Source organism: Mchenga conophoros, linkage group LG1, assembly GCF_057382185.1.
Source record: "Mchenga conophoros isolate Kocher_MC1m ecotype Shallow Benthic linkage group LG1, M_conophoros_male_GT1.1, whole genome shotgun sequence".
Lineage (NCBI taxonomy): Eukaryota > Metazoa > Chordata > Actinopteri > Cichliformes > Cichlidae > Mchenga > Mchenga conophoros.
In genome coordinates this window covers 24,870,525-24,885,770 of record NC_140526.1, presented here as the reverse complement: position 1 = coordinate 24,885,770, position 15,246 = coordinate 24,870,525, and the positions used below count along the sequence as shown (strand labels likewise).

The following is a 15,246-nucleotide window of genomic DNA, read 5'->3' as shown; positions in this document are numbered from 1 at the left end:
CACTGAGAACAGCCTTACTTAATTCTCACAAAAGAGCGACAGAGGATTTATGTTTGAAGCCCAAAAACAAAGGTGGGGAAAAAAGATAATCCCTATTGTTCTGTGTGCATATCAGGTGGTTCAGGAAATTATCTTTTAATTTCCCAGTTTAGGTAATAAATGGAAGGTGTGTGAAGATTATTGATTCACATAATGTTCTTTCTTCTTAATAGGCATCTCATTAAGTTTTCTACAGTGTCCTACACCTCTGCACCTCATTTTACTTTACAATTATGTGATTCCATCACAGTTTCCTATACAGTCCACCTCCTTAGGCATTTGGCAGAAAATTAGATTGGAGTAAGCACGTACTGTAATACAAGATGAGGCCAGTCCACCCTGTTCTCATTATGCTTTCAGATGTGCAAATAAAAAGGAAAAAAAAGAAAGAAAAACAATTTTCTATTCATAGACATAGCTGGTGAAGAGACCTGCCCTTGATGATACTGTCATGTTTTGCGTACAGCAGAGGGCTGGTGCTACAGAGACTGACAGAAAATAACTTTGACAAATGGAATTAAAGAAGAGAAGGAGATTATTTTTTATCTGTACCTAATGCAAATATATAATTTTGCACATTTGCTATTTAAATATAGCCATCCTCTGAAGTTAATAGATTACATGGCTTGCATTCTGCATACTGTGTGATCGAACGTGATGTCTGGATCAACTAGAAGTGAGAAAGCAAGCTCAATAAGTGCCACTGAATGTACTGCAGATGACAGTTTGTATTTGGTATGTAGCCATGTAGATGGCGTAGTAATGCAGTAGTTGCAAGAAGAGTCTGGTTTTTAAATATACTGTCTTCTCGGGGTCTTCCTGCATGAAGCTTGCATGTTCTCCCTCTGCCTGTGTGGATAACCTGTGGGTGCTCTGTTTCTTCTGCAGTCCAAAGACATGCACGCCCGGCTAATTTGTGATTCTAAATAGGTCGCTGATGTAAGTGTGAGCGGTTGTCTGCCTTTCCTTGTCATGAACTGTCCAACCTGTCCAGAGGCGTACTTCTCCTCACGCCCTATGAGAGACAGAATAAGCTCCAGCTCGAGCTGCCGGGTTGGTAAGGATATGGATGGATGGATGTAGACATGGATGTAGTTACATCTGAGGGGTTAAATTATAGACTCTCAGTGGTGTCACTGACATGCAACTAAAATAAGGACCAATACAAAGTGAGAATTCAATGGGGTGCTTTTATACTTTAAACACAGTTCATTTCATTTTGATATCTTAGGCCAAGAGAGATATATATTCTCCATCAGAACTGCATTACTATGATCACACTGGGAAATGAATTCCACCTAGAAAGCTTGATATGTAAAAAAATAAGACATTATACTCTGCTGTATACGCTAAAAACGACCTTATTTAATGTATTTATCTATCTTTATCTACTTTTTGTTATTAATTAGGCTCTTCAGTATTTGAAATGTTAAAACCTCATCTCTTGGTGGTGCAGTGCAGCCGCTGGCCAGCAGGGGGATGAAGAGTCTACGCTCCCCTCCTCGGCTCATCTTTGGTTTCGCTTCAAACTTTGCCTGAAAGTTTTTTAGTGGGCGGAGACCTTCCGCTACACTTCATCCAATAAGCGGAACCTGTCAGTGATGGGCTCCGGGGTGGCAGGAGTACGGACGGTCCGGTGTTAAACTGGGTGTCAATTAGCGGAAGACTTTCACCGGTGAGCAGCCAAGCCACAGCGTAAGGTGACCAAACAGGCAGAAATTATTACTGTGCCTTTTCTTAAAGTATCACTTGGATGTGGGTGTGTGCTGATACTAATTGACCTTATTTGATAGGCTTGCAGCAGGTTCGTGGCTTCCGTGCTCCGTAATTAATGAATGTAACGAATTCTCGCCTCTTTTTGCCCTCTCGTTAGAGTTGTTCAGAAGACTAAGATGGAGTGGCGTCAGCAGACCAGTGTGAGCAGTGCAGACGCATTCAACGAGGCCAAACGCTGGATTGAGGTAGCTGCAGGTTCAGTTCTTCACTCTTTCCTCTCCCTTTATTTACTTCTAAGACGTGCTTCTCTTCACTTATTGCAGACAATTAATTACAAGCAATTAAGAAGGTTTGATGTCGCTTTATTTTAACCCGCTGTGAAGACAGGAAATCTAACGTTAACCAGAAGCAGCCATGCAAAAGCACCTGTGCATAATTTGTATCGTTGAAACTCACTATAAACTCATACACTTTTAAACTGACTGAGGCTCTGTGCTCTCAAACATCAAGTGTGGCATCTTTTGCATACTTAATCTTTCGTTTCAAAGGCAAAGTATGCTTTGATAAGACTCAGGGCTTTTTTATGACCCTTACCTATCTGAGAAGTCTGTTTGCTCAGAAAGTATTTGACTGCAGGTCTCTGGGCTTCAGAGGTAAATTCAAATACAGAAAAGGCATATAAATCGTTAATATTTAAAAGAAGCTGGAAAATAATAATGTGCACACTTTACTTGAGGTTTGTTTAGTATCAGTGTGCTGATATTATATAAGGCATGGGTTAAATTTGCTAAATGTAACACTTTGCATGCTACCCTGGCATGTGGTGTAGGCAGGCAGGCTTTGCCTTGCATGCATTGTGGAGGATGTGGTTTGAGTGTGGTGCATTTTCTAGGTTATTTCAGGCTGCTCCTGTCCAAACTAGAAACTGTGATCCTTAAATCATAACCGATGGCTACAACTTGTAGACGGTGAGCACTGGATGTCGACCAACTCTAAATGGGACCATTAATGTCACTTGTGTCCGAGCAGATCATTGTGAGAATTTTGTGCAGGGGTCTCTTGGCAGAAAGCCCGTGCCAGTTTTGCACGTCTATTTTCCTGCACTGACGGATGAAAGAACGGGTGAACCGTGATGAGGCATGTATGTGTTAGACGGGAGTATAGCGAGGCCTGCTGCTCGCAAACAAGTAAATGCACCGTTCCTTGAGCCAGATCACAATGGGAACGTGTTGGCACTAATATCTCCAGCTACAGGTTGGGGGATAATAAGCTTCCGTATATTCAAGCATCCAAACTGTTTTATCATTGGCACAGAACTGGCAGCAACATCATGTAAGTGTTTGCTGTACTCCAGGAGAAATTATAATGAATTGGGCTATTTGATATGACGTCATAGTTTCTTGGAGAAGCAGAAGATTCCCCCTCCTGCTGTCCAGCATGTATTCTCCTCATTTAGAGTAACACCATCATCCCTTCATTAATATGAAACATATTGACTGTAATTCAGGTTTTTTTTGTTTGTTTTTTTTAACAAATCTTGTGTTTGACCAGTGAATATTTGGCATTTTTGAAAAATTCCTGCTTTATTTCCTGATAGCAACTTGCTGTGGATTAATTGGCGGATCATTGCAGCTCTTAATAATACATTATTTTAAAGACTACATGTAATGATGCTTGTTTTTCTCCCACCCGGGGTCATTTGATCCTTTTTTGGCTGGGAGACACTCTATTTAGACAAATGAAGCAATCTGGCGAGGTTTGCGAGTTGCACACGGATAAAATTCATTTAATTTGTGGTTTCTCGGGGACTATTGTTCATTAAAATGACCACGTTACGTGTTTGATGCTGTAGAACAGACAGCATGCCACGGCACAGCCGCATTGTGTGTTATTGTGTTAACCTTGCGCTGCATTGTTTGTCTGATTCCACTGAGACGCATTCGCTCTGTACCCAGCGCCCGATTCTACTAAAAATGAATTGTAATTGTGGATTCCTGGGGGGACTAATTAGTGAGAAGAATAGCCTTTTGGGGCCCCGTGTTAGTTATGGAGCCGAACCTTAATAGTCCCATTTTTATGTCCTCATTACAAAACCCCGCTTGCCTTGTTCTTGCTCCTGCCATGTCAAATCATTTCCATAGGTTATGCTATATTTGTTGTTCAGAGCAAAAACAACTTTTGAGTGGTTGTGTGAATGCTTGTTTACATACATTTTATGGCTGCTTTTCTCTGTAGATGTATTGTAATTATTTGTTTTTATGTGGCAGCTGGAGAATATTTCAGCTGCTCTTACCCAAGTCACTTAATTTACTCTTATAGTTGACAGCAACAACTACAAGAGGTAGTGTGTATATTTTTGCCTTTTTAATTAACTTCAACTGAAACTATGGCTTCCTAATGTTTTTCGCATAGTTGTTTTTGACACCAAGTGGTGTGTATACACTCACTGGCCACTTTATTAACTACAACTTGCTATACTGGTATAACTTGCTTGCAAAATACTTAATTCTTCTTGGCATGGATTAAATAAGGAGCTGGAAACATCTCCCAGAGATTTTGCTCCGATCACACGGTTTCTTGATTGGACTCTGCTGTTCCTGCACATCCCAAACGTGCTCTAATGGTCTGAGATCTGGTAACTGCCAAGGTCATTTGAGTAAAGTGAGCTTATGATCATGTTAAATAAACCAGCTTGAGATGATTTGAGTTTTTGACATCGTGTTTTATCCTGCTGGAAGCAGCCATCAGATAATGGGCACATGATGGACACAAAGGGATGGACAATGGTCAGCAAGAATACTCAGGTAGGCTGTGGTGTTTGAATGATGTTCAACTGGTATCAAGCAGCCCAAAGTGTGCCAAGAAAATATCCCCCAAACCTTTAAACCATTACCACCAGCCTAAACTGTTAATACAAAGCATACCTTCTGCTTACCTTGATGGCGGTAGCCAGCAGTCATTTGAGAGACTGTTTCCATCCTATCGGCTTGAAGCAGTCGGGCCATCTCCAGCTGACCTGTGATATCAACAGGGTGTTTTTACCCAGAGATCTGCTGCTCAATGGAGATTTTGTTTTTCAGACCATTCTCTGTAAAGCATAGAGGTGCTTGTTCATTATTCATTATTTAGGCACCCATTAGTCGTTACCACAGCAACTGCTAATTCTTCCTGAGGTCCACCAGAAGATCTGGTGGGATTTTCCGCAGTTCTTGAAACACTCAGAGCTCCGTCTGGCTGCGTCAACCATGTCAGCTTTCTTACACATTCTGATGATTGGTTTGAACTTAAGTCTTCTTGACCTTGTCTGAATGCCTAAATGCACAGAGTTGCTGCCATGTGATTGGGTGATTAGAATGTTTGTGATAGCTAAAATAATGGGTGACTGTATAAAGGGCAAATATCATCTTTAATAGTTGAACTCTGCAAGCACTTTAACATACTTTAATCATTAATGTGCTGGTTTACACCAGTTTATACAGACAGTGGTGGATATATGGTGTTGGTGTCAGTACTGTAGAAGTATGTGGTACTATTTTAAGCATGTTGGAACCTTTTTAAAATGTAGCATGAATTATATACAGTCATACGTATTCATACAGTCATGCTTATTTCTGTTACTTACTGGATTTGAACACTTGTTCCAAACCTGAATGTCACTGCCTAATAGGCTGTGGGTCCATTGTGGGGTGCCAAAAAAGCTCTGATTGAGATTGACGTGAGCTGGAAAAGACCTCTGAAAGTGTGTCATCTAGCAGTAATCCATTAGCAGCGCATGTGAAGCTGAGCTGCCGTGAATCAAGCTTTTTCCAGTATATTTGGACTGGTGTGGTGCTTCTGGTCAAAACGACATACCAGTCGGTCCTGTGTGCCTTTTTTTTTTTTTTTTTTTTTTTCCAGTGTTTTCGGTCCATTTTATTGTTCATTCTTTCTAGTAAAGGGGCACTGCCAAAACAACAAAGCAACATTAAGCAAAGAAACGCAAATAATTGACTTTTTTTTTTCTCTCCTCCCCTCTTTAGGAAGTGACTGGAAAGTCGTTTGGATGCAGTGACTTCCGTGCCGCATTAGAGAACGGAGTCCTGCTTTGCAAGTAAGTAATGATGCTCAAACTTTAAGTGTTTTGCAGTTTTACTTTGGTCAAACTTTTATCTGTAAGAATTAATTTGAAAGATAATTATCATGCAGACCTATCATTAGTGAGTGTATGCAGGCTAATTTGCCAGCTTGCCTTCAGCAGCCTTGAAACAATTTTTTAAAAACAGTAGCATCCAAAACTACAGTCTGGAGGTTGCTGAGTATCTTTAAAAGTAAGCAAAGATAAACACTCATAAATTAACAAGTGCAGACGCACAAATCTGATGTTTGCTGGTTAACCCAGAAGTTGATTTTAGGATGATGGCTTAAAAAAGAAAAAGTTGTGGTTCTTTATCTAAAATGCCGTCTGCCAATGGAAGTCAAAATTAGGACTGTTTACCAGTTATCTTTTGTGGCTGGAATATTTTGTAATCTGTTTGCTAATTGTCTTCACTCGCAGCCTAATTAATCAGTTGAAACCCGGAATAATCAAGAGGGTGAACAGGCTGTCTACTCCGATCGCTGGTCTGGTGAGTTTACACTTCAGCTGTATGACGTCTGCATAATCAGAGTATGCAAGAAAACAAAAAAGACACCTGTTGGCCAGGAAGTGTTGAAACATTGTGTGGTTTCCTGTTGCAGGCACAAGGAGACAGTGTTGTTGTAGTCTGACTAAACATGAACGTGCATTTCAACCAACTGCAAAGTTTCAGCTTGTTTTTATTGGGCACTGATGCAAATGAAGATTTTTATTTTGGCTTCAGGCTGTTTCTCAAGTATAATTGCCAAAACAGCCCAAAGCAAGACCAGGAAAAGATCGATTTCAGGCTCCCAACAGGGCCCAATAGATGGAGCCCAGCGGTGGATGCACTGGTGGTGATGGCGGGGTGGGAGAGGGAGATGCAGCCGAGGTTCAGCTCTTACTTTCACAACCTAAAGAGCAATACTGGAGCTTTTGTTTGTTTTTAATCTGATAACTTCAATTAAACAATAAAAAATCAACATCGACACTTATCGAGAAACTCTTTGAATAACACAATAAATATCCTCTGTCCGGCCTTTGAAGCTTTGGCATTATTTATAGTGAATTTTCAGTCTTTATTATATTTTGTTACATGGGAGTTGGAATTGTTACATGCTAAAATGCACAAATGGGGACAAAAACATTGATCATTATTTTAAATAAATTATGCAGTTTGTTTATTTACCAATAGAGGCTGCTAAATTATCCACCTCTGACTGTTTTAATATCATCAACATAATAATCATGTTTTCATATTTAGTTTGAGAAATGGTTGTAGTGATCTGTTGAAACGCGTGTAATCATACACAGAAACACGGTGTATATTAGGCAAAAACAGAGTCTGCACAATTCTAACATGCTTGAAAGATAATATTTGGTATGAGCACCTTTATTCTTGAGCATAGCCTGAGTGCTTTTAGGCAAACTTTTATTTGACTGGTCTTCAGGGACTAGCTGTCCAGTCTTCTTGAAGTCTACCAAAATTCTTTGGATGTTGGCTGCCTTTTTGTTCTGTTGTGTCAAGATGCTCTCAAACTGCTTCAGTAATGATTTCTGTTTCCAGAAAGAGAGCTAACTTTACCTGAGTCGATTACTGTATATAAAGTCTGTGAACTTAACTTGGCAGCGAGCAGGTTTTCTTCAACAAACTGAGTTTCTCTCTGACTCCTAACCTCCTGCTGCACATGAACCTGCTGTGTGACACCCCAGTTCATTTCCTCATTTATGAAGTCACAAAGCTCAAAGTGCAGTAAGCCAATCTGCTGAAGTTTACGTTTTTACAAACACTGAGGCCCAGTTCGATGTTAGTGTCCTATTTTTGTGTTTAACATGAGCGCTTTTCATGTGTTAATGTGTAAGGGTGGAGAATGTGATTACCTTGCATATTTATCAGCTCAGAATAAAATCTATATAATCCGCCTTTGTAGCTCCAACTCTGTGCCATCAGGCTGTCAGCCAGTCACAACACAATGCAAACACTTACTATACGTTACACACTGATCAATGGTAAATCATTTCTCGTATTCTAAGTGGTCACACTCAAGCAGTCAGATGTCTCACATTTGGATCTTGGAGATGATTCGAGTATGAAATTCAGGTTGAAATTACTTTAAAATCTGAAAACGGCTCTAAATGTATTTGTAGATGGTTTGTTCTGAACATTTCATCTTAACATGTCAAACACTTGAAAAAGGAACAAATTTAGAGTACTGGTCTCGATGTATGTTTCTCCCCTGAAATATCTTTAAATCAGTTGGTGGGTCAACCCAGAACCAAAGGGTTTATAGGGTCTTGCCTGCCAGGACAGATCCAAAAAATGATAAAGATCACAGATTCAGACTGGACCAGGCCTGAACTGAGATATTTATGTGTTTGCCTTTTGTGATCCTTTATATTTAAGACTTGGAAAACTGCAGTTTTGTGCCTCCTACATTTTGTCGCTGTGAGATTATTACTGAATGATTAGAATTTAAAAATTAGGTGTAAAATTACAGTCCAATGAATGTGCATTTCTCAGACCCTGCTGTAGACAAACATTTTCAAATTGCCTTGTGGTGCAAGAAAGGTACAAGACCTGAACTGAAAATGAGTGGAAAGAAAACCTTTGAAAGACAGGAAAACAAGAACTTTACAAGTGACAAAGTCCTGGAAGTAAAATGTAAAGAAATGAGTGGTTTCTCAATACTTTGAACCGTACTGAACTACTTCAAAAATGATAATGGTGACCTTTAGGAGTAGCTGTACTAACACTGACAGACGACTAGATAGGATATGTTAAGCTAATCTAAATAGATCTGTTTGCAGCTCTAGAGTTGTGCTTTGCTGTAATCCTGCCTGCTGTAGTGGTTGAACAGAGCAAGTATGATTTCTAAACAAATGGGTTACTTATTAGATAATATCTACTGAGTGTTTCTTGACAGATGAATAGATGATTAATGATGAATCAGAATTGATTGTAGGTTGTACTCCAAGCTGTTCTCACTTGGAGAATCGTTTGGATGAGGTGGATTTTAACTGTTTGAGGCTGGAGTTGGTCATTACTAGTTTATCAGAACAAACATCAACTGTTTCTCTAGTTTTTTTTATGTGTTTTTTTTTTTTCCTCATCTGTTCTGATATTTCAGGATAATGTGAATGTTTTCCTGAAAGCCTGCGAGAAACTGGGACTAAATGAATCCCAGCTGTTTCATCCAGGTGACCTGCAGGACATCTCCACTCGTGTGACACTAAGGTGAAGTTGCATGAACACATACCGCTGCACCTGGACCTTTAACTCTAACTTTATTGCAATTGCACAGTGATACTTTGTACAATAGTACAGTGAAATAGTTGTACGGTCCCACATCGGTGCTATAAAAGCAAGAAAATCAAAAGAAATGGCATATACAGAATAAAATAAAAAATACAGTATGAGCAGAACCACTGTGTACTGGCAAAATACACGAGGGCCTAATGTTTTCTGCGTAGGTTATAGTTACCACTGACTGAGTTTTCAGTGTGTGTATTTAAAAAGATAAAAGTGAACGTGCTGCTTTGCATTAATACATGTCTGCACTTTCACTAACAAGCTGCTCCTTTATATGAGCTGATGGCCTGTTCTCCATAAAACCTGATAAGTTGCTGATTAGTGAGGATTGCAAATGAGAAGGCTTAAGATGTCACTGTAACTTTTTTTCCTTCACAGTTATCTCATTCACCGGGACTTTTCAGTGACGCAATCGAAATGTAAATTGTAGCAGCAGATGTTTGGCTCTTTTGTTTAAGTACTTATTTCTGTCTTGAAATTTTATTTTAGGCGTGACGAAGGCAACAGACGACTCAAAAATGTAAGTCGTTATTCTCTTGTTGGGGTGTCTTTTCCTTTCTGGGTAAATGAGTTGAATATAAAGCCATAAAGGGAGCAGTATCCATCAATATATTAGCTTGAACTACTGATGCTGAAGACTTGTCCAGAAGTATGACAAATAAGGTGGCCTTGAGGAGGGGCTGCTGAGCTTGCTGAGGTTGAGGCAAATCCCAGGAGCCTGGTGTTAAAGCCCTCATAGAGTTTAGAGTGATGGAAATATAAGAATACATAAGTGGCAGAGGCCGTCTGGAAACTCCCATCTTAACTGCCTCAAGTCTGTGTGTGGAACTGAGTGATGCACATGGACGTGTGAAGCCTCATTTAAATCGCACAGTAGCTGTGAACTTTAACCCCGGACGGAGGGTGTTTTGTTTTTTCCTCCAGACTACAGTCACTGATGTAGCCTTCTTTTTATTTCTATGTTTTTAGTTAATTATTCTTTCAAATGAACCACTTGGGGTGAATTTGGGCCAATTGGAACGGTTTACCAAAACAATGCAGCACACCAGCATGAACTGTTGCACTCCATTTAAGATAAAAATGTTAATAAAATACAATACAAAATACACTTGGTCTTTTATATAATCCATCAGATCTTTTCTTTAAAGTTCTCATTTTGTTTTTGTGAGTACATTCAAAAAAATTGTATGACTTAAGAAAAATATTTAAATAATATTTATTTAGATGAGATTCAGATTTGTGATAAATTAGCCCGATTCAAGGATTTCTCTTGCAGAATAATGTTAACATCAGGGTTTATGTACATTAGGGTAGTTTTTTTTTTTTTTTTTTTTTATTAATCCAACCTTCTGTTAATTTTCATCTATGTTCCCCTTTTATAAGGACTTTTTGAAAAGCCAAGAGTAATTATGGGTTTCTTGCTTTATTAAATAAAATGGAATCATGCATGGCTAATATAGGATTAACCTGTGATCTGTTGCAAGCAGTGAAGTAATTTCCTTGGCATGAGAGAGAACTGGAGAGAAAGAAACACATTTTATCCTAATTAAGTTTGACATAAGCCCCGAATGCTTGTTTACGCTCTGCTTGTACAAATTAGGGGAAAATAAAACTAATTGCAGCTATAATGGCGCCAACAGTCTAATATGACAAACAGAAATGCTTACTTTTGAAAAAGGGATTATTATAGTGAGTCGTGGAACATCGTTTTACTTGGAAAATCGAAGTAGCTTGGTTGGTGCACCTTGATGCTGACACTGATGGCTGAAATTCAGAAGTGAAACTAGTGATTTCTTCAAAGGAAAAATTGATTCTTACACATGGCAAAAAAAACTGAATGCAGTTCAGAGGTGCATATTTCAATTCTTCATTTTCCTCCTCTTCATTATCATCATCTTTTTCTTCCTCTCACTGCACTGCTTTAAAGAAATAAAGGCACATTCGATCATCAGAGTTTTGAGCAAAGTCAGTTAAATTTCAGCTAGGAAGCATAAACTGTCATCAAACAGGTTCAGGCAACAACAAGAGAACCAATTACCGTATTTCCCGGACTACAAAGCGCACCTGAATATTAGCCGCACAAGCTAAAATCAGGGGAAAACCCTGTTTTGTACATACATTAGCCGCACTTGACTAAAAGCCGCAGGTGTTTCAATGTTGACTTATCATATGTAAGAGAATATGCACAAAGGGAATTGTCAGGAAAGAGATGGCTGTTTGGAGACACACCCCTTTTATTAATATTTTGAAAAACAAGTTATGGGTACATATTTGCACATGTAGTACATAACAGTAACCTACAGCACACCAGAAAAATAGATTCGGACTACCTTTTAGGCTCAGGTGCAGTGACACGGCTTTAACAAGAAGAAAAGTCAGTCATTCACCATCTTTCTCTTCTTCCTGCGCACTAAAACCACCAAAGTCCTCTTCTCCAATGTCGGATACAAACAGGCTCAGGATGGCTTCGTCATCCACTCTCCGCTTCTCTCCTTCGTTATCACTTTCAAAACCAAAGAAATCCTCGTTGTCAGTGTCAGAGTCGAACACCCTCAGAAGGGCCGTGGCGGTGTCCTCCTCTCCATCATGCAGCAGTCCAGCCCTTCAAAATCCGTTGGTGATCGTGGATGTTTTCGCACTTTTCCACGCTGTCAGAATCCACCGGTGGAGTTGGGCATAACTTGCTTTTCGCAAGTTTATCGCCACTCGTCATCTACGCCTCCCGCTGAATGCGTAGCGCTACTTTGAAGTTTGTTTTTCGCACTACGTTGCCTGGCGGACGGACATGTGACTAACATACCACTCTTGAACCCCGATCCTTCCGCCAGGCAACGTAGTGCCGTACAACAGCGGAACAAACAAAACAAATCGTCTTACGATATCACAAAAATCATGGAAAATCCATAGAAAAGCCGCACCTGACTAAAAGCCGCAGGGTTCAAAGCTTGTGCAAAAAGTAGCGGCTTATAGCCCGACAATTACGGTAACGGGGAGTGGTGTTACAGGTGGGGGCTGTAGACCACTGCTCGCTGCGTTTATCCCTCCTGACTGAGTTTCCTGTAGTTTAGCTCTCTGCTAGTGTCCTTGACATTACTGGTAGCCCACGATGGACCTGCAGCTCATTCAGGCTGTGCTATCACAAGAAGGTTTGCTGTTTTTTAACAGTGTGGAGGAGATCACAGGAGACGGGTGGTTTTTCACCAGGAGAGCTAGACGGGGCCATAGAAGGGCATCAATCCAAGTTGCTTTATGTGAGGAGGAAGAAATTGCAGAAAATGACAGCTAGCGGGCAGCTCATGAGCACGTTTCTGACCAAACTGTCAGAATTGGACTCCATCAGAATGGCATGAGGGCCTGATGGTAGGACCTGAACTGGCAGTTCTTTCAGTGGCATCCCCTTTTACATTTGCTACAGCATCACCGGACTCTTCCACGTGGTTCAGAAGAGAGGGGTCTTAACAACACTTGGAAATAGAGCAGGGCGATATGGCCAAAAATATTTATCACGATATATATTTGAAAATTTGCGATAACGATATAACTGACGATATAATTGATGCGAGACAAAATACAACTCCACAACATTACTAGCGCAAAAAGACAACCTTCCATTTATTTTCACTTAAACAAGAAGCTGGTTTTTATGTACATTAAAGCTTTATAAAAATGTAACAGTGCAAATGCAAATTCCTTGCTGAAAGTTTAACCAAAAGGCATTTCCAGTAGAAATGGGCTGACATATCCTGAGCATAACCATGTATAATATCCACTGAAGTTAAAAAGAGGTGCTTTGCAACATTAAACTGCAGTGTGCAGTACGTATTTTTCGGACCATAAGGTGCACGGGATTATAAGGCACATTAAGCGAAACAAAGCAGTCAGATAAATCAAACTTTATTAAACTCATTCTTCTTGCTTCCTCCACTTCTGTACCATTGTTTCATTAATGTTGAATTCTCTGGCAGCTGCTCTATTCCCATGTTGTTGCAGTATATTAATGACTAACCTTGTATTGTGGATGGATTATCTCAGTTGTTCTCCTGACTGAAGTTTGGTCCGTTTACAGCATCCTGCTATGCGATTGCATTTGTCTCTAACTATCAGGAACCTTAACGTTAACTTTTATAAGTGGAAAAGTGTTAGTGTTCGTCCTCCAGCTTCACTGTTTATGTTATGCCAACATAGCTGTGTCGCTAGCGATCACGTAGCACATCATTATATACCAGCTAGCCCAACTTCAGTAACCCTACAAACGTCACTGCTGTTTAGTTTCCTGTCTTCATTTATGTTGGAAGTGATAGCAGAGCTGTACGTTTGATTTTTTTCAGAAATCTCTCAGTCAGAACATGCAATATCATGCTTAGGTAACTAGCGAAACTAGCGAGCTAACTTCCGCTAGCTTCCTGCTAACTTCTAACTCCGTTAAATGTAATAAATTTTGTTTTCATGGATGCCTGGAAGTTAAACTTCATATCTACACCTGATAAAGCAGCAATGCTGATCGTTTTATTAAAGATGAAAGAATTTAGACAGTTTTTAACTCTCAGTGATGCTGCAGTGTTCGTTTGACCTGAATCATACGGAGTTTAGGACCCAGATTACTCCCAGATTTAAGAGCATCTTACGCCAACAAATACGACAATAACGACGGCTGCTTGCATGTTCTGCAAAAAATGTGCTTTGTCGTGTATCTGACGGACAAACACCAAACCAGTTCCACATCACTGAAGTTGCACCATTTTTCCAAACAATTCTGGTTCATCTGTTTCACTCAACAATCGGCCATGTACGTATGAAAACAAAGGCACTGCGCATGCGCGTTTTACTCACATTCTATCGCGATTTTTCATTTTCCTATCGTTGCCTAACATTATACCGGTATTACCGTGAACGGTATAATATGGCCCAGCCCTATTGGGAAAGTTGTCTTGTTGGTGTTGTTGTATCTGTAGTACGCCTGTTGTTCTCTTAATTTGTTTTGAGCAGTGTGGTGTCTTTTCTTTCTTCTTTCTTCCTTCTTTTTTTTTTTTTTTTTTTTTTTTTTTCTTTAAGTAAGGAAGTAGGTTGGTGTGTTTGGTCATATTTGTAATTCTGTCTATTCTTTCTCAGGTTCTGATAACAATTTACTGGTTGGGTCGCAAGGCTCACCTGGACACATTGTACAATGGCCCTCAGCTTAATTTGAAGGCTTTTGAGGGCCTGTTGGGGCTGGCCTTGTCCAAGGTAATTTTTTATTTTTCTCTTTAAGTATTTAAAGATTGTATTACTTTATTTTTATACTTCTGTTAACCCTTCCTACTCCAGGCTCTAGATGAGGGTGGTGTACCTGTGAAAGACAGCAGCGATAGTTTGTGCCAAAATCCAGAAGAGGAATGTCAGTACAAAAATTACAGGCGAGGCAACTCTGCAGACAGCACCGACTCCTTTAACTCCCAGGCCCTGCACCCGAATGTTGAAGGTACATTTGTGATACAATGACTGGGGTGTGAAGGAATCTGTTTCGTTTCTGCTAAATATTTTGACACAGCACTGCAATTTGTGGAAAGATTATGGAGATTATAGCTGATGACGGCATTTTTTTTCCCCCCCTTTATTGCTGTCTTTTGTTTTTGAAATGTAACTCTGCTCATTAATTTTACACTAACTGCTTTTGAAACTTTTGCAAAAGTGAAACTTTTTTTTTTTTTTTTATCCTTGTAAGATCAGCCTGAAACTGCTAAAGTGACAGAAATGTACCCCAAAAATGTGTTTTCACAAACTTATAATAACACATTTTTGGGGGATTCCATGTTAATACTCTTAATCGATGTCATTTTGGTGGATCAGCAAAGTTCTGACCTGCTGCTCTTTTATTCAAGTTTTGTTTTTTTTTTTGGTCTGCAAGTGTTATGTCAGGCTCAGTGCATGTCAGTGATGGATTCTGCACTCTGGTGTGATAACTGTGTGTGTGTGATGGGAGAGGTTAAATACTTGCCCTGATACTCCCTAAAGGCTTGACTGTGTGACGGCTCAGTCATCCAGGAAAGGTTTTTTTCTGATGTATAACCTTCCTTGTATTTTGATGAGGTTTAGTTCAGCTTTTGTCTTT

The 15,246-nt window shown here is 39.7% G+C and overlaps 1 protein-coding gene across 2 annotated transcripts in view; it reads left to right on the top strand.

Moving 5' to 3' along the window:
- Positions 1 to 1,632: 1,632 nt before the first annotated feature.
- Positions 1,633 to 15,246, top strand: part of LOC146583433 (LIM domain only protein 7-like) — a 35,128-nt gene continuing 21,514 nt past the window's right edge. For both annotated transcript variants that reach the window (XM_085271541.1, XM_085271533.1), the window contains exons 1-8: positions 1,633 to 1,739; positions 1,913 to 2,000; positions 5,775 to 5,845; positions 6,290 to 6,359; positions 8,977 to 9,083; positions 9,648 to 9,678; positions 14,268 to 14,381; positions 14,463 to 14,616. In XM_085271541.1, coding sequence (XP_085127667.1) covers positions 1,932 to 2,000; positions 5,775 to 5,845; positions 6,290 to 6,359; positions 8,977 to 9,083; positions 9,648 to 9,678; positions 14,268 to 14,381; positions 14,463 to 14,616 — 616 coding nt within the window. In that variant the 5' untranslated portion in view covers positions 1,633 to 1,739; positions 1,913 to 1,931. The remainder of the gene's footprint in view (positions 1,740 to 1,912; positions 2,001 to 5,774; positions 5,846 to 6,289; positions 6,360 to 8,976; positions 9,084 to 9,647; positions 9,679 to 14,267; positions 14,382 to 14,462; positions 14,617 to 15,246) is intronic.